Raw genomic sequence first — 20,612 nt, forward strand, 5'->3', positions numbered from 1 at the left:
TTACAAAATAGCTTCATCACAATATATTTTCTTCGAATGCATTTATTTAAAATAGTATTTCAAATACAAGTTTGCACCTTAAAATGTCATATGTACTTTCAGTATGTCCAGTTTAAATTTCTAGATAATGTTACAGCTTAACAACCTTTAGTTTTTAGGATTGTCATAAACACTGCGATTTATGTATATTTTATATTTCACATATTTTAATTAAACTAAAGTAATTATTTATTAGTGCAATTAATTCATTTTTATTGCATATATCTAGGTTTCACAGGTTCAAGATATGCATTTGAGGAAAGAGTTATTAAAGTTAACAATACCTTAAAATAACAATAAAAAAAGACATATCTGCTCGGTTCCAAGAAATTTTATATATAAATTGTATAGTTTCAATAGTTCCAACTTCCATGACTGAAAATTAAAAAACAAGAAAGTTGCTGTTTTCAAATTGCTTTGTATTTTCTAGAGAACTAATCTTAATGATTGTCACGGTGCCAGAGGAGTCATTTGTAAACGCGATCCACCATGCACTGATGAGAGTGAAGATTTGTGTCCTCTTGAGGTAAGAAATGTGTTTTAAAAAGTGTAATGAAATTCAGCTCATTCTCTCTTTCCATTCATAATATTCTTCATAACCATCCACCACAATGTTTTACTGCTTCATTAAAATTAATGAGAAAAGAATTGACATAACTAAATAATACTGAATAGGGATGAATTAACTTTTTTTTTAAGCGGAAGTGTTTTTTTTTCTATTTAATAGAATATTGTTTGTATTAAAAAACACTAATGCCTTTTATTTCCCAAAGAGGGTAGACGAGACCCTTTAATCCTAACGTGTTTAGACTGGGGGAATGGGTAAGCCAATCTCCACCTTGAAATTGCAAAACTAATAAAGCAAACTAAAAACCTACCCTTTTTATATTAATATTAATATCGTGCATGGGCTAAGGATTAGATAATCCGAAAATCCTGCATTCGAGATTAAACGTGGTAAGTCTGAAGCCACTTCGTGCATCTAGAAAGAGAGTTGGTGATCTTACAGGAAAAGATGGAATCCATCTCCTATCTGACATCTCAATATCTTTAAATACTCACCTATGGTGGGACTGTAATCTGCCTCCTGTTGGTTTGAAAGAGGAATAAGCTAACCACTTGTCTAATCAAGTGGACATTTATAATTTAAAATATGCATAATCATCAGTTGTATTTCAACAGCTTGTCAATTTTTCATTTGGTGGAAATTTGCTCAAATTTTAAATGAATCCTTCACCTCTTCAGGAAGTTGATGGATTTAGGGAAATCCACAAAAGATTTGTCTACCACAGGGGTGGGGAACCCCTCGCCCGCGGGCGAAATTTCGCCTGCGAGTCTATTTCAATTCGCCCCTTTGCTGATGTACATGTAAATAAAATTTTATAATATTTTAAATTTATTATAATTAAATTTATTTACATTTAAATAATTAAATATAAAAAATCAAAAATAACTATATTACATAAAATATGATCGTCATACGTCTGGCAACCATCAAATCGAGACTAGCCATTAAATTAAAAGAAATCGGGCACATTTCGTGGGCAAAGTTCAGACGTTCTCTGATTGGTTGCTTCCCAATTACCCCCATGACATTTTCCGGCATGTCAAAACATATTGACTTTGACTTTGTTTTTCTCATGAAGTACTGCGAGTGCCTTGTAAACGAGTTGACAACTCGTTATTAACCAGTTGACAACTTTATTCAATTTATTTTTTTAAATGACAAGTTGTAGTGAAAAGCATAAAAAAGTGATGAATGTGCTCTGTTTTTTGAAAAATGGACAGAACTATACTTCTTTATTGAAATTAATGACAAGTGCATTTGTCTTATTTCTAACGAACATGTTGCAGTTTACAAAAAATATAATCTTGAACCACATTATTTGACTAAACATAAAAAATATGAACATTTAAAAGGATTAGAACGTTTAGACAAGATAGCGACTTTGAAAGAAAATATAATCAAAAGCCAATCTCTCTTTAAAAAGCTTATTCAGGAAAGACCATCTGTAACTCAAGCTAGTTATGCGTTGTGTGAACAATTTGCTAAAAAAACTTAAAACCCATAATGAACGTGAGTTTGTGAAAGATTGCATCCTTACTGCGCACATGTTGCATATTTACTTATTGAGATATATATTGCACACTACATACACTATATATAAGAGTTAAAATTTGCCAGTCGCCCGCAGAAGTTTTTCAATTAGCAATTTTCTCCTTTGATACTGAAAAGGTTCCCCACCCCTGGTCTACCACAACATTTCCACATATTACCATATACACTGATGGGAGTAAAACAGAAGGAAACGTGGGTTGTTCCTTCATAGTATATTATAGATAGTCCATTATACAAGAACGCAGTTTTAGACTGCATTCTCTCTCTCTCTCTGTTCAAACAACCAAGCATAACATTTTGCTATAGTTTCTTCACTCGCATATTTCCTGGGAATTCGAACTCAACACTCTCATCAAAAGACCGCAACAATTTACACTGACAGTAGAAGCGCTATTGACAGCATAAAAAACAAAACAACCACTTAGAGTTAAGAAAGCAGACACGAAATCTGTTAAGGAATGTCACTAGCGGGATGGAAAATTAAGTTCAGCTGGATGAGAGTGCATACTGGGTAATAGGAAAATGAGAGTCGATTAGCTGGCTAAAGAAGTAAACTTTAAATGTTAGAAATAACCTACCAAAAGCAGTATGAAAACACTGGCAGAAGAAATAAGTCAAAAGTTGTGGGAAGAGAAATGGAAAACATGTAAAAAACAACGGATCAAGAACAACAGAATTTGTGCCGCTTATCAGAAGCAGACTCGACCTGAAAAAAACACACCATTTCTCCAAGTATTAATTATTTTGATAAAAATATTTATTCTTATTTTGATACAAACTACTCATAATGTTTCTATTATATAGTGTAAAATATGTATATATAAAATGTAAATGTAAATGAATGCAAATATAAAAGTTAAAGTACGAATACGTACATATAAATATATATAAATAAATATATATTTAAATAATAAAATATAATAAATTTATATATAAATATAAATATAAACATATCAATAAATATAAACACACACACACACACACACACTAATTTTTTGCAACAATCATTTATTTTTTTTTGCAACAAATGCTTCAGAATGAAGTCATTGTTCAGGAATTCATAAAATCGAACTGATTTTCTGATGAAATCAAGACAAATATTTAGTTTATCTTAATAACTATACGACGGATTATATATTGAAATAGCCGTAGTGAATTTAGTAACAATGCTCATTATACACGACAAACAATTTTTCACTTGCAGTTCAATTCTCTTTAGAAGATTCCGTTTCAAGGACTTGGTAAATGTGCTGACATTAATCTACAAAAGCGTTAAGATTATATAATCCATCTGCTTATTTATTGTTAGTTAAATAACATACAACTAATATTTTCACGATTAAGTATTTGAATTTTATTTATTTATGTTTTATTTTTTACTTTGTAATTTTATTCTAATGTAACAAATTATTTGCAGGGCATGACTAGATATGGCAACTGGTGCTACTGGAGAGAACATGTGAGGTGGTCAGCTAGTGAAGCCCAAGCATCTTGCATGAAGCAAGGCGGTCTTCTATCCGATATTAGCAATCAGTAAGTTAAACCGGCTGATTGTGTTGTTTCCTCATGAGCAACTGCAATCCAAGTTCTATACACTGTCGATATTCAAACTTATAGTATCAATTTGGCATCCACCTCCTTCATATAATCTCCTTCTTTTATTTAGAACATCCTTCTTTATATCGTTTTCACAACTACTATAGTTTTAAGAAAAATATTAAGAGATTCCATCTTTCTTCCAAATCGGTTGTTTACACAGGGCTTTGTGATCTCTCGACATACGCACGCACGCACACACACACCCGCATACGCACACGCACGCACACACACACACACACACACACACACACACACACACACACACACACACACACACACACACACACACACACACACACACACACACACACACACACGCATACGCATACGCATACGCACACGCACACGCACACACACACACACACACACACACACACACACACACACACACACACACACACACACACACACACACACACACACACACACGTGCGCGCGCGAGCGAGCGAGAGATAGAGAGAGAGAGAGAGAGAGAGAGTTTTTCTTGTCTATCGTTCACAGCAAGAAAAACCTACTTTATTGTGGTAACAGTTTTGATTGGAACTGGAACACAACTTTACACAACTGCCACTACCTCTCACAGCTTCGAATAAGTGATATGCAAAGTGTGTGAAGAGTCAATATCAGCTTTGGAAATGCTTTATTTTACAATAATATGTTATTATTGCAGTAATAGTAAACTTCTATCTATGAAAAGTAAGAAAACGAACTTCCCAACCTAGATTTTCATTAAAAAAATTTAAAAGTGTTGTCAACGTCGATGCTTATGTAAAAACCAGAACGTGTTTTCAATTTTCGAGCCCTTGAGAGACCATGATTGCTGAGTGAAATTAGATTGATTGATTCCATTCGGAGGAAGACATAACTCTTTATAATCCATGTTCATATTTCTGAATCAATATATCGATAGGATGTAGTCGAGAATTACTACCAAAACAATTAAAGCTATGAGACAAATGAATTATGTTTGTTAATAATTGAGTTTATTCTTTTGGCTGATTTTCTTGTTTTAGGGTAAGAAAATCTCGAGTTTCTGAAAGGAAATTTTTCTACCTTTGCATTGGATAAAAAAAGGATAATACTTGCACAGCTCTTATGTGCATTAATAAAAAATGATCTTAGCTTTGATGCAGTTTGTCTTGCAATATTATTTATTCAGTATTATACTTACGGAGTCCAAATTCATTTAAAGAAGTGGCTGTTTTATCTAGCAGAGAACTTGAGGATTTTTTCCCTCCCCCATTCAACAACCAAAACGCCATATAAAATTTTCATTCATTGTGTATTTCCCATCTTCATCCATTAAAAGTTGAAGTCATATAAATTCACGATATCAAGATAATTAATCTAATATTGAATTTATTTATGAAAGTAAAACTACAAAAAGAGAATATTAATGTATATATTAATCTTTGACACGATTTTGTTATGTGTATTGGGTTACCCCCGTTCCTTAGGACTGGTTGAGCCCCCGTAATGAAGTATTAAATATGTATTTTTTGACTGTAGCAGTGTGTGTTCACGTAGTCGGTTTGTCTGTCCTGATGGACGAAAAATCCGAGTTTACGGGAGAAAAATACTGTCTACCACCTGATGAGACCGGCTAACTCACCTTTAATCGAAAGAAACCTAAAGGTTCCTCACATCATGGACGGGAATCGAAACCTACTCAAGGGCTTCTTCTATACCGACTGAGCTACCGAGGCTCTTTTGGCACAATGGAAGAAACCTTATATAGAATGCCTGTTATTCTGCTACGTCGCTCTCACAAAGTTATAAACTATATTCTATTAACTTTGTTGATCTAACGTATTTTAAAATACTTCATTTATTCACAAAGAAGCAAAAGTTTAATACTTGATGTAATTTAACTAAAGTAATTAAAAACGAATTAAGTAAAAATAGTTATTATATTTAGAGTTGATTTGGATCTGCTTATAATTTCAAATAAATGAGTTATATTTCTAATTGGGATGATCGGATAGTATGTACACGTAACAATATTATCATTATTATCAAACCTCCATGGAGTCTAAAGACTCATCACGTGAGGTTCCACTGTCCCATAGACAGTTTATCATACCTCGCCTTAAATATTATATGCTTAACGTCTCCACACTCATCACACTCTCGGAACAATGCATTCCAGGCACACACCACTCTCCATGCAAAAAAACTGTTCATCAATCTCTTGCTCACACTCTCCTTATACAGCTTCCAGGAGTGATATCTTGTTCTTTCCTGTCTTCACCCATTCTATGCAAAACCTCTTCCATATTAATCTGCTAAATAACTCCTTAACAACGTAATGTCTCAATCACATTACTCCTCTTCCTATCCACCAGTTTCTGTAAATTGCATTTTTTTAATCTGTCTTCATACTCAGCATTCCAGAGATCAGAAACCACCTTAGTCAATCGTCTCTGGGCTATTTCCAATACATCTTCATCTTTTTGAAAACCAAGTGACCAAATCTGTGCACAATAATCCATATATCGGCTAATCAAAGCCTTATACAATATACTATATACACTACGTAAACGGAGGAAATTAAGAACATACGTTCCTAATTTCCTCTTATGAAGTGAGAACATACAGTGTTAACAGAAGTGAGAACACACAGTGTTAACAGAACTTTATTTATTTTATTTCTAAAAATAACTTACATTTTTTCTTGAAACCGCAAAATTCGGCTTTGAAATAATGTGGGATTTAACATCCCCTTAATTTAAATAATTTTCCATCGCCGAAGTGAAGCCTTTTGTCTCTTTATTTCAGTAATTTATTGGTGCACCTTTTTGACAACTCGTATAGCAAAGTATATAAGTTCTCTTCACTATAATCTCAGTATTATCTAGATCTACCTACTCACTGATGAGACCTCAATAAAGGTCGAAACCGGTGGGGGCTATTATGAGTTCACTCTTTTAAGGTTTTTGCCTTAAGGGAGCAATTTGAGTCTCCGGGGAAAGTGTTTTTCGGCACGGCCCGGTGAGGGGCTTTGTCGGTGAATGCTTTTCTTCGGAAAATATGAGCGGTTCTGCTCGGTGGTTGTGGTGGGTGGAACGCCATCACTGAGTGGAGCCAACGCTGAGATGGTCTTTCGCCCACAATTGAGTGGCCTAGGGATCGTCCGAATTTTTAGAGACGGCTTTACTTATTCATAAGGTCGAAACCGGTCTGGGTAATGTTATTTTTAGAAATAAAATCAACCTTCCACCATAATGTATAACATCATACATCTTCTGGGAGATGTGCTCTACATTATGTGAAATACCAAGAATAATGATCAGAACTTTACTACGAGTTGCCCTAGTATTGAACCACGTGCTTTAGCTTACGCTACAATCCGCCGAAACTTTTATAGTTTGCTATTTGCTATATATATATATATATATATTCGGCATGAAACTTTTTGATTTCTATCTTTGAGTTTCCTATTCGGCATTGAAATAATGCGGGATTTAATATCCCCTTAATTTAAATAATTTTACATCGCCCATGTGAAGGCTTTTGGTTCTTTATGAAACTCACTAGCTGCTTTTTAAAATTAGTGATAATTTTTGAGGGTAAAAACAGAAGTATAAAAGGATTGGCTCATCCACATTTCACCAATAATGTCATTCACCAATATTACAGTAAGGGAAATATTTTAAATTCCATATATCATTACATAAAATCAATTCTTTCTGAAACAATGCGTTTCCATTAACCACGGAGTTAAACAGGAATGTCCCCTATCTGCAATACTTTTAATATACTCTTAAATAACATAAAAATAAAATTGAATACGAGTAACCATCAATATATTTAACAGTTCTTTAATACGAATTTAAGCACACGTATACTTTGGCATATGGAGTGTGTCAGGTGATAATTACTGATCCTGAAGATAAACTTCAGAAAGATATTTAAAACTTAAAGGAAACAGCTGAAGATTTTGGAATGACATTCGTAAGAGAAAAATCGAAAGGAATGCGTTTAAAGAGCAAGATTCAACTGGAAGTCAAATGGTCATAAATCATAACATTTTTACAAGTAAATTCTTTTATTATATTTTAATGCATAATGTCACATGAAAAATAAAAAGAAAAGGATAGAAATATGAATTTAGAAAATATGTAAAGTTTACATACCCGTACATGTAGTTTATGATATACTAGCTACACCAACACTATTTTATGAAATTAATATTTGGGAAAAAAAACCAAAAGGTGAGCCAAGATTAATGGCAGCTGAAATGCAATTTATGAGAATAAAAACAAAATATAATCTACTTGATTATAAAAGAAATGAAAACGTAATGAAATAATTTAACCAAGACCCAATAATCGAGCAAATAAATACAAACATGGCTGGATGGAGGATTATAAAAGAATACAAATAGTAAGATTGGTCAAACAAGTGCTTTAATACAAATCATTCGCAAAAAGAAAATTCGCAGTCTCACTTTACAGACTTACCAATAACTTCCGAGGCAGGACAAGGCATAATCGGCTTAAATCCTTGAAAAATGGCAATGACGTTGACGACAATGATGATGATGATTAAAATCCTCCCGGCCAGAGCAAAGTACCTGAGTAGTATGGATGAAAAGACGCAATAATGAACGCGATGGATGTTTGATTGCCTGCTAATGAAGGATCAACTCCTTTAGAAACTGGGCGACACAATTATTGAAATATAAGTAATCCCTTCTAGGACGTAAAGAATCTTTATCAGGACTTTTTATCTGAATGTGAGTTACCCAGCCCTATACAAAAGGTGGAAGGATTTTTCCATCCTGAAACGGTTTTTCATCACACGAAACTGGCAAACTGACCAGAGGAATAACGCAGTTTAGAGACTATTCAGGTAGAAGTAATCACTCTCTCGTGCATTAATTGGTTTCAAAAAAACCAATTTACTTGGACGTGACAGGCTATAGAGCTTATTATGCAAGAGATAATATCCAAACTTATAGGACAGCTGTAGTATTTTTTTTTTTTCTTGTCTGAGAAAATAAGTTTCAAGAGCATTTTATGTATCTGTGAATTCGGTGAATATATTCCTACTCATAGGCTTTATTATATATCCTTATTCTATTTTATATTTAACATTTTTAAGTTTTCGTTTTGAACTGTGTGTGTGTGTGTGTTTGTGTGTTCAGTGTCAGACTGAGGAATTGTTATTAATATTGCTATCATAAAATAATAAATCTACTTAATTTTAGTAATTAGAATAATTTTAAAAGTTTCAAGACCTTTGAATTCTTCTTAAGACAAGATCGTTTCATGGCTTCTCATCCCATTAATTCAAATTGCTCTTATTTCTGATATTGAATTAAATGTTACAATTTACATTCTTTATTTAAAGGTTCGAGAACGCATTTATACTCTCTCTGCTACTACCACCACCAGAAACTAGGTTATTTACTCTGCCTTACTGGATCGGACTTCAAAGATATAATGGTAACTTACTCATGTACAGCGGATTGCCTCTGAACACTAATGATCTTATATGGACTCGAAAATTCGAAGGTAAGTTTTAAGATCAAAGAAAAGTTAATGCATAAAATGATTTCAATATTTCGGTTAACTACACACTAAAATTACAGAATCATATTGATATGGCAACAGTAATAAAGCTCAGAAGATTATAAACTTAACTAAAGGATGTTTAACTAGTTTGAGAGAGGAAGTCTGGTATAGTTTTACAATCCGTAATATTGAATTATGGTTGAAAATTTTCATAGAGAGAGAGAGAGAGAGAGAAAGTCAAATTCATACAATATTTACAGTATAAGTTAGTTCATGAATATATAAGACAGCAAGAATGCTAGGTTCAGATGGGTGTACAGAGTGTACAGGTTGCCAAGATCGAATTTCCACTTGCAATTGAGAAATCATATGAATATAACATAGTTCTGCAGGTTTTCCATATCTAAGTTCCGTAGATATGGAAAACCTGTACGATTAAGTGCTAAATAAGAGCACTTCAAAAATGCTACAATCCTATAGTCTGAAAGGAACGTTAATGAGGTCTGTATATACCCTAGCTTATACCGTATGTACGATGTAAGTTGGCATTTAAACTGCATGAATAATGGATAATAATTTGATATGAAACAGACATAAAATACCTGTGCATATTATCTCCACTCTACATTTCACTTATGCTATTTTTATTTCCTTCTCAAGTATGCTTGCATAAATCTTAACCGTAATTCTGAGTAGGAAAATATATATCTGAATTCTCACATTTTGTTTTATTTCCCTTTCTTATAGATGGATACTCTGAGAGCTTTACTCCAATCACACAGAATTCTACCTTCTGCATTATGCAACGTTGCGCGCCATGCCAAGATCGGATTTTCACCTTCAACAATACAGAAATCATATCAATATTGTCGATGTAAAATCTTTGGTTTGATATTTGAGCACTGCTACTCAAATACCTTCTACAACAACTACTCTTTCAAATTTTACGTGTGCCGATTGGCTTTATCAACCTCAAGTAGTGATATATATATATATATATATATATATATATAGAAAGTTTTTTTTACAGTGGGTATAGTATATAATATACACGTTAAAGATGCCAAGCTATTTTATATATATATAAATATAAACTTGGTTTTAATCCATTTCCCAAGTAAGCAAACAGACAAGTAAATCAAGTTTGCGCCTGCAAGTAGTGCAAGTCAGGGCGACTCCGTACGTAGTGCAAGTCTTAGGCAACTCATTGTAAAGGTGAAATAAGCTCTGATCACTATTCTTAGTATTTACCCCTTAATGCAAAGTACATATCCTTAAGGAGATGTATGATGCTCTATATTAAAGGCAAGGGGACATTACCCAGACCGGTTTCGACCTTTATTGAGGTCTCATCAGTGGGAGCCAGGATTAGAAATACCAAGGTTTAAGTAATACAGAGCTTATAAATATTTTACCAAAACAAGTTACCATAAGGTGCTTTGACCTTATTAAATAAAAATTTCTGGATGAAAGATATATGTATAGAGTTTATTTTTACCTTGGGTATAATATATAATATATACTAAGTAGTAAATACTAAGAATAGTGATCACAGCTTATTCCACCTTTACCAAGAGTTGCCTAAGTCTTGTACTACGTACGGAGTCGTCCAGACTTGTACTACTTGCAGGTGCAAATTTGACTTACTTGTCTGTTTGCTTACTTGGGAAATGGATTAAAACCAGATTTATATTTATATACATATAAAATAGCTTGGTATCTTTAACGCATATATATATATATATATATATTTTTTTTTTTTATCAGCTAAAAAAAATCAGCTAATGCCTTTTTATTCCCGTATACGGGGAGTAGGCGAGGCCATTTAGCCCTATCTAGCTTTTGGAGACTGTAGCATCAGCTTGTTCGAGGTTCCGAAGCAGAATTGAAGCTGTGATCGATGCTAATGGTGGTTATTTTGAGTAAATCTTGTTGATAGTATTGTAATTAACTCTGCCTGTAATGTTTTTTTGTCAATTCATTAAATTTAATAGATACAAAGAAGATTTTCTTTTTCCTTACGAAACTGTCAAATTTATCCCGAACACCCTGTATATATATATATATATATATATAATATACAAAAGAACATTTTCTAACGTTTTCATGTTGGAATTTGGTGTTACTAATGACAATACATTTCGATATTTAATTTCTTAACAGAAATCCAGCATGAGGTGCTTATTATTATAATTAGCTTGTCCTTTTCTCTGTTTTTTCCCCTAAAACAATTCTAAATGTTTGGTACGTATTCGTAATCTGCTGTTTAACCCAGCAGATTATGCCCCATATTTTCCCGTTTCTTTGTATCAACTGCTTATTATAAAGACTTAAGAAATTCCAATACTTCTTTCTTTTTAGGAAATTCTGCGGTATGACAAGCACAAATAAATCTCATTTCGCACTTCCCCCATTTTGTAACTTTCATACATCATTCTATTTGAAATTGCTTGCTATTCATGAAGTTTATCTTATCTTTGCCCTTAATCTAGAATACCAAACTACTCTTCTTCTTCTTTTTTACTTTGTCTAATCATTATTGCCTCATATTGTATTGGCTATTAAGTAAAAACTTGCCTGTTTCAACCTTGTTGATCTGAGTAGCACCAATTATTCACGCAAGCTACTTCTCTAATTCTTCTGCCATTTCCACTTGTCTGTCATTCTTAGTATGACGGAGCTTATCTTCCACTCGGATGCTGAGTTTCATTTGTTTCCGCAGTCGATTTTCCACCATTATCCAAATTCCGTATAGAAAATTTGCTTTATAACAAGCCATCCACACTTTTCTACATTTATGTAGAATTACCCTCCAGCCGGCATGATATTTCATCCTTTTGTATCATTATTTTGTTTTTGCTTTAAGTCAGTATAGAATACTAGACGCGGCAGTTCTCCACATTCTTTGAGAGCTGTGGAGTTTGTTCCCTTTGATCCTTTAAGCGACCTCATTTAAATATAAAGTTTGTTTTGTAGCTTGACCTTCTTTCAGCATTACACTTCTCTGAGCATATTTTTAACCACGTGTTAGGACGAGGCTATTTTTTATACAATCGAGGACACAATTCTTGTAATATTAGAGAATTATCAGGAAAAACAGTCGCTATATCGGTATTATACCACTGTACTTTTATTATGATTATAAAGATTAATCGTTTTGTTCTCAAAAATTTTATAAATTCATTCGTCAAGAACAAAATGCAAGAAATAATTTTCAACATATATTGTTGGTCATCTGCTGAGTTTTGTTTTTTTTACCAAGTAATTTCGAATTAGCCACAAATCATCAATCGACTTCGTAAAGATGGAAGTACATATTAAAAAAGATTCGCCAAGTATTTATAATTCTAAATCACTTTTCATTAACAGTTTTAGGTATATAAATACAGAAGGAGTAAAACGTAATGATTTTTGATTAGTACCATTTTATTAAAATGCTGCATTATGTAAAATGACTATATTTAAGTCATATCTTTCATTAAATAATTTAAGTTTTAGGCAGTGGAAACTGTGTAACCATTAGAGCGAATCCATTCTCAGAACAACTTAATTTAGCCACACAAGATTGTGAGGAAAGTAAGGCGTTTGCTTTGTGTAAAAGGCGAATAAGAAAAGATGAAAATTCTTCAAAAGATTATTGTCCCGATCCATGGATTAAGAGTGCGGCTTCTGGCTTCTGCTTTTGGGTAGGTACTCAATCTATTTGAATGTTTTTTATTTTGAAAATATAATAATCATAATAATAATCTGCGGTATTGACAGATGTTTAAGCTCCCCGACATGTCTTAGATTAGTTTTTGTAATTTGAGGATAAGGCGGTTAATGTTATGTCTAAATATATATTTTTGTGTTTGTTCTTCTGGCTGGTTTGGCTAATTATGAGACGAAAATCCCAAGTTTCTGGGAATAAAAAACAAACAAACTACGCCGAATAACATGAGATCAGCCTAACGTGCCTTCCAGTAAAATAACATTTATCCACTGATAAAGGTTATTTGCAGACTAGACAGGATTCGAACCCAAGTCGATTGAGCTACGAAAGGTTTTTGTGCTGATCAAGTTGTACTCGGTTCTCTTCGGTTAACAACAAAAAAAAAAAGAAAAAAAAACGCAAAATAATTGTTAAGATACAAAACTATAATAAATTCGTTCACTTTTAGGGCCTTTATAAAATCATGATTCAGTGGCTATTCGTGGCAAGGCAATGTGATGATCGCCCTTGTAATTAACTTGGCAGACGAGAAAAAAAGCGGACATTTGTTCTTACGGAACAGACCGTTCATATCTTGGAGCATTTGAATATCAGTTTCACTGATCACCGGATATAAATATTTATAAGTAGTATAACAGGAATATACCACGACAAAAGAAGCTGTGAAGGACTGGTTTTAATTGTAATTTTATGACGTCTTAAAATGAAAATAAAATTTAGATTTTTAGTAGGGAAAGAAAAATTCCCCAAAAAACTGAAAACACAAATAATAGAAAAAAAATACCCAAAATGTGAAAATTGAAGAGGAATTAGTTTACTATGAATATTGCCTAAAACTTTAGTAGAAACTTTAATTGACGGAATGAAACAAAAGGCCGATACTATTTAAAGAAAAGAACAAGTACTACAGTACCTAGAACAACAGGTTGTACTGCCCCACATATATATATATATATATATATATGTGGATTAATTGGATTAAAACCAGGTTTTAATCCATTTCCCAAGTAAGCAAACAGACAAGTAAGTCAAGTTTGCTCCTGCAAGTAGTGCAAGTCTGGGTGACCCGCAAAGTAGTGCAAGTCTTAGGCAACTCGTGATAAAGGTGGAATAAGCTCTGATCACTAATCTTAATATTTACCCTTAATGCAAGACACATCTCCTTGAGGAGATGTATGATACTATGCATTAAAGGCAAGGGGCCACTACCCAGACCGGTTTCGACCTTTATTGAGGTCTCACCACAAAGGTTAAGTAATTGCATTAATATATATATATATATATATATATATATATATATATATATATATATATATATATATATATATATATATATATATTAATGCAATTATATATATATATAATATATATATATATATATATATATATATATATATTTATATTTTTTTCTATGTTAGTACATCTGTCATAAGCATCTGTGTGAAATTGCAAGTCATTGTATCAAGAAGTTTGCTTTATACAGCTGTCTAAAGCACAAGTGTTGTCTGCATCCCTTGAAATGAATAAAATTGAGTATCGTGCGGTTATAAAATTCTTTGTGAAAGAAGGTTTAACGCAAAAAGAAATTCATTTGAAGTTCATAAAAGTTTATGGGCACTCTTTTCCTTCGTGTTCACCAATTAAGAAATGGGCTGTCGAATTTAAACGTGGCCGTACCAGCCATGAAGATGATCCACGTGAAGGACGTCCAAAGAGTGTAAGAACACCAGAAATCATTGAACAAGTGCACGATATGTTATTGGATAATCGGCGAGTCAAAGTGCGTGAAATTGCTGAGATTATAGGTAATGCAAAAAACGTGTAGGATATATTTTGCATGAGGAATTGCAAATGAAATAAACTTTGAGCAAGATGGGTGCTGCCCTTGCTCAAATCAAAAACACTCTTTCATGAAAAATCTCTGAACAGTGCTTGGAGCGTTTTAAAAAGGAAAAAATCTGATTTTTTACTATCGATGAGACTTGGATTCACCATTACACACCAGAATCCAAACAGCAGTGAAAACAGTGAACAGAAGCCGGTTGTTCAGCGCCAAAGAAGACAAAGTTGGTTCCATCAGCAGGAAAGGTCATGACATCGATGTTTTGGGATGCTAATGGTATTATGTTCATTAATTATCTTGAAAAGGGTAAAACAATAACCGGGGAATATTATTCCGATCTTTTAACCATACTAGACGAAAAACGTCGAGAGAAAAGACCCGGTTGAAGAAGAAAAAAAATCATCTTTTATCCTGACAATGCATCTGCCCACAAAGGTGTTTTAACAATGGGAAAATTAAGGGATCTGCACTATAAATTGTTGGAACATCCACCCTATTTCTCAGATTTGGCTCCCTGTGACTTGTATCTCTTCTCAAAACTAAAACTCTTCCTCGCTGGTCAGCGTTTTTCTTCGAATCAAGAGGTGATTGCAGCCATAGAGTGGTATTTTGCAGATCATACTGAGAACCACTACAGGGACGGAATAATGGCGCTGAAGCATCGCTGGAATAAATGTATTAATCGTAAGGGAGATTATGTTGAAATATAAAAATAATTTTGAAATTATAAATTTTCGTTTTTTCATTGTTAGGCCGAGAACTTTTCAGACCACTCTCGTATAAAATATTAGAAACTTGAGAATAAACATGAAATTTGAAACATTATAACAGGAATTCACCATGACAGCCCATGACAGCAGATATTGTATATTCATATAAAATAACATCTTGATGGATGGCAGTCTCCATGGCTCAATCGGTACCTGTGATTCCTTTTGGAAGGAAAGAGTTTTTCCGTTTTATCCTGTCTAGGATGAGAACTTTTATCAGGTATTTTCAAATAAAGGTGAGTTATCCGGTCTCATATGAAGGTGGAAGTATTTTTAATTTCACAAACTAACCGCAAGAACAGATAGAATTAACACAATAAACTGGCTTCATGACAATAGCTGATTAAGCCGTAATCCTAAATAAAAACAAAATTCTAATGAATTTGGATAAAAAGTCTACAGTTTGAAAAGACGTTATATCAAGGTTATAGCTCAATAAGGTAAGACTAAGTTATGAGAGAGAAAGAGGAAGAGAAAAGAGAGAGAGATTTATCTGCCTTAACAAATAATATTGAAACATGGAAGATCGCCAAATAATATTTTACTAGGTTTCAAAATGAATTTACAAAATTACGAATATTTTGGCGAAATCGCATAACAAACAGAGAGTTATATAAAAAAAACCGATATAAAGTAAGAACATAGACGGAGAGATCTGGATGAGAAAATAGGAATAGATATGCTTTTATATTCAGATGAGAGGAGACAAAATGCAGCCAGCATAAAGACCACCAAATAATAAATTAATGGACAGAATGAGGAGGAAGAATGAAAAAAAACTGGATGGACAAGCTGGGTAAAAGCAGCAGCATTATTGTTGGACATTAATTCTTATTCATTGAATATTAACATTTATTTCAAGTAGGTTTCTGCTTTTATCTTCAGATCAATTCATGGTTTGCCATTTCCATTTCTCTATTAATTTCATAACTTTCACTCAACGAAATCCTATTTTTTCGTTATATCTCCAACTACAAAAATTTAAGCAGCGCGATAACATTCAAATGTATGTCCTTCGACATGAAACATTTTTCATTTTCTTCACTTCCACTACCTCAAATAGTTACTACATTATATGGTTAAGAATTAATTTCTGTAGTATAGATTACTTTACTTAAGAACGTAGTGTAATGATAAATTAGTAGCCATAAAAATGGAGATTTTTTTTCTGGGGTGGGGGTGGGGGTGGAGAAATAGCTTGCTATGTAGGAAACATTGCAGCGAAAGCATAAAAGTTATTGCTATATTATAAATTTAAACATAGAAGACTAGTAATTGGGGCTACTCAATCTGTCTTATATGTATCACTTGCGTCGTATTGGTTTTGATAAACCGCTTTTTAGAAGCCTAAGTATCAACCAGTGTCGTTTATAATTCTTGGTTTCCTTATACAGATTTTTTAGATAGGATTTTGATTAGATAGGATTTTGAGTCCTATTTTTATTTTGTGTTTTTTTGATTATTTAATCTTCTTTTTTTATTTTATTTTTTTGTGTGTGCGCGTCAACTTGCAACTTTCTTTCTACTGCAGGTATCTCCGCCACTTCTTACCCTAAACTGGAACGATTCCTTAAAGTACTGCCAAACTCTAAGAGGGAACTTAGCTAATTGTGATACGGAAAAGGAAAAGGAAGAACTCGTGCAGTAAGTTCTTATTCATCTAATCTTGGCGAATCATGAACACATAAAAATTTAAACATGATTATTTTCATTTTAATTTAATCCATGTAATTATGAAATCATTTATATAAAAAGTGTTTAAAGTAAATAACAAAGGGAGAAACCAAGATGTCTCCTATGCATTTGTGTCTATAGATCTATAGATCTATAGAAGGAAACTTAATGCTGTGGGTTTATGAACCATTTTTAGTGATACTGTTGAGCTTAACATGCAATGAAGTTAAGTTTTCTTTCCTTTAGACTTCTTGGGTCTCCTCATATTATTGCAACAAATGCTTCATTCCCTTATTGGATAGAAATGCAACCTCATCAATCTAATGAGAGCGGTAAGTAAAAATGTACATCGATATTTTCACATATGTTTGGACTCTCCTCTTTGAGCGTGGTGATTGTTTCTGTTAATTTACGAAGCGGAAGTGATAAGTTTAGTAGTAAATGACTCTCTTTTAAGTGCTCACAATTTATTCGAAATAAAACAGCATTCCTGACCCAAACACATTAATTCTATAACACGTTTTAAATAACAATGAACAATTTAATTCAAGTCTTCCCAGATTTCGTTATAATCTATAACGAAAATGCATGTTTTGCATCACTCCTTCTATCTAACAACATAAGATTCATCAATTTCGAATTCGTAATTAATTTTATTCATAATCCATTACGAATAATATATTTAATATTATTAACAAAAACTATAATTAATCCCATTAAATGGCATGTTGACTTCCTCAAAAAAAGAAAGAGTTTCGTGCCTGACCAGCAAGAGAGAAAGTAAACAGAAAACTTGTCTCGAGTCAGAGATCGGAGTAAAAACGATGATTAGTTTTAATTAATATCTTGATTATCTGAGATTATTTTTAAATATTCTTGAACGGAGATTTAAATTTTTTGTTAAATTATTTATTTTGTAAAAACTTTTTCAATAATACAAAACTTATAATATAACAAAGAGGAAGAGAGAGAGAGAGAGAGAGAGAGAGAGAGAGAGAGAGAGAGAGAGAGAGAGAGAGAGAGAGAGAGAGAGAGAGAGAGAGAGAGTTAGGTACATGTAAAAGTGACCCTGAGTTTGGTTATCGTATACAAATGAATGGCGCTGTCAACAGTATACTCAAATGAGCCACGGCATAAAATCTGGCATTTTAGAGTGGTTTTCCATTTCGTGTCTGGATTGAGAATAAAACATTTCGTTATAGCAAAAGTCTTGGATATGGCTGAAAGACATCATTTGGCCAATGAATTCAAGTGGAGAGCCATCGTAAGAATAGAGGACAGCCAAAGTCAAGCGAAGTTAGCCAGACAGTTGTATGTGACCAATTCTGTGGTTCACAGACTGCTCAACCAATTCCAACAGAGATAAACCGCATCCCAGAGATACAATGAAGGAAGGTTACAGTCGTAATGGGTTACCGAGATCTATACGATATCGGTAACCCATCGGTAACCGATATCTATCGATATCGTTCCTCTACACCCACACCACAGGAAGAACGGTTGCAATGGGTCAGGCTCCACTTCAACTGAACTCAAAACCAATAGGGATCAGTATTGTTTCCAGATTAGTCCCGATTTGCTCTATAAAATGATACTAGGCGTACTCTGATCTGGGTAGAACCACGGACACGTTATCATCCCTCTAATCTCCGTGAAAGGACACTTATGGTGGAAGTTGTGTAATGGTTTGGACCATCTCGTTAAGTGGACTCACTGACTTGTATGTACATCCTAATGGAACCAATGAATGCTGCTACTTATAGAGACGAGGCCCTGGACCACTGTGTTCTTCCATATGCTGGAGCAATACGGGAAACATTTATCCTACAAGATGATAATGGTCGGTTGTCATCGAGCGAAGCTCGTGGATCAATATCTTCAAGAACAGACTACAGTATGTACCGCCCCGCCAGAGCTGCTGACCTTAATTCTATTGAGCGTGTCTGGGATACTCTAGGTAGATATGATGCTGCTCTCAACACTCCCTCCTGAAAGCCTGGAGGGATTTTGAAGATCTTTGCAGGAGCAATGGTTATTATTACTAACTGAGCTCCTGGACACTATTACAAACCCTGTGAAACATAATTTTGTCGCTGTATAGCTATGAGGGGGTGGCGGCCGCATTCCTTTTTGAGGCACTTTACTAGTCTCGTTATAAATAACAAACGTCGTGTACCCATTTTTTACTGAATTAACCTATTCATTTAAAATTTTTTGTGAATGTTTCTTTTTCATTTCATATTATACAGCTATCAGCGAAGTGCATAAAATTATCATACAGTTTTGAATTATCATAATTTTACTGTTTGATCGTTAATTTATGGAAACCAGTGTATTTCCCTCCCATTGTCAACAATACCATCGTTCCATTTTTAATTCTTGCTAATTGTTAGCAAAGTAATGCTGTAAGAAACCAATAGCCATTACTATCTGAAGGAAAAACATGAAACAGGGAATGAGTACTGACATTAATGGCCTTCCTTTTTGAGTGAGTGGTTAGTTATTCACTCTCCAGACAAAAGGTTGCCCGTTCGAGTTTCTTCTTGAGCATCGATATTTGTCATTGTCTTTCACGCACTCGTACATACAAATATAACTCTTCTAAGATGTATTGGGTCATCATGGGAGAAGCAGACCCAATCCCTCACCGCATTAGATGGAGCAGCCTTGCCCAGCAGTGGCGATTCTACTGGTTGAATATCATCATCATCCCTAACATTAATTATGTCATTGCAAAATCCTTTAGATAAAACATCGTTTTAGGGATTTGCCGTGGAAGTCGATCTCGTACATACAGAGGTTTCTTTGAATATGAATACTAACAGTGGAATAAGAGTAGCAACCTCGTCGAGTACAAAAGAGCTTGACTAATTTTTTGTTCTTTTTAGGACTATTATTAGAATAAAATCCCTAATATGATTTGTAAATAAGAATTTATCTGAGATCCTATTTGGCTTGCTTTTATTAACATCATCAAAATGAAAGTAACACGTGCGAAGTTCGCGTAATTTCGGAAAGCTATTGCTGTGGCAATACTTTGAGGCAGCTTCAGAATTTTGTTAACCCAAACCTCAATTTGCTTACTTGGAGAAAAATGAATTTTTTTTTATTCTTCTTTTAAATTATTTAATTATCTAGATGAACATTTTATAGCTCATTTTTTCTTAGCATTAAAAAAAACCGCTAATTAATTTTCTTTATATGAACAACATTAATGAATTAGTTTATCTTTTACATATCGGTGAAAAAAATTCAAAAAAAAAAAAAAAGAAATTCTTGTAGCATGACCAACGAAAATAGCGCAAAATAAGCAAACATTTAGCGTAATTTGTTCAGA

The 20,612-nt window shown here is 33.5% G+C and overlaps 1 protein-coding gene across 1 annotated transcript in view; it reads left to right on the forward strand.

Moving 5' to 3' along the window:
• Positions 1–20,612, forward strand: part of LOC150110329 (macrophage mannose receptor 1-like) — a 154,717-nt gene that overhangs the window by 45,783 nt on the left and 88,322 nt on the right. Inside the window, exons 4-9 of the mRNA XM_090392932.1 lie at positions 470–565; positions 3,576–3,691; positions 9,113–9,276; positions 12,769–12,962; positions 17,133–17,245; positions 17,522–17,607. Of these exons, the coding sequence (XP_090249058.1) occupies positions 470–565; positions 3,576–3,691; positions 9,113–9,276; positions 12,769–12,962; positions 17,133–17,245; positions 17,522–17,607 (769 nt within the window). The remainder of the gene's footprint in view (positions 1–469; positions 566–3,575; positions 3,692–9,112; positions 9,277–12,768; positions 12,963–17,132; positions 17,246–17,521; positions 17,608–20,612) is intronic.

This window comes from Typopeltis vanoorti, chromosome 1, assembly GCF_054136105.1.
Source record: "Typopeltis vanoorti isolate ZY-2024b chromosome 1, IOZ_Tvanoo_1.0, whole genome shotgun sequence".
Lineage (NCBI taxonomy): Eukaryota > Metazoa > Arthropoda > Arachnida > Uropygi > Thelyphonidae > Typopeltis > Typopeltis vanoorti.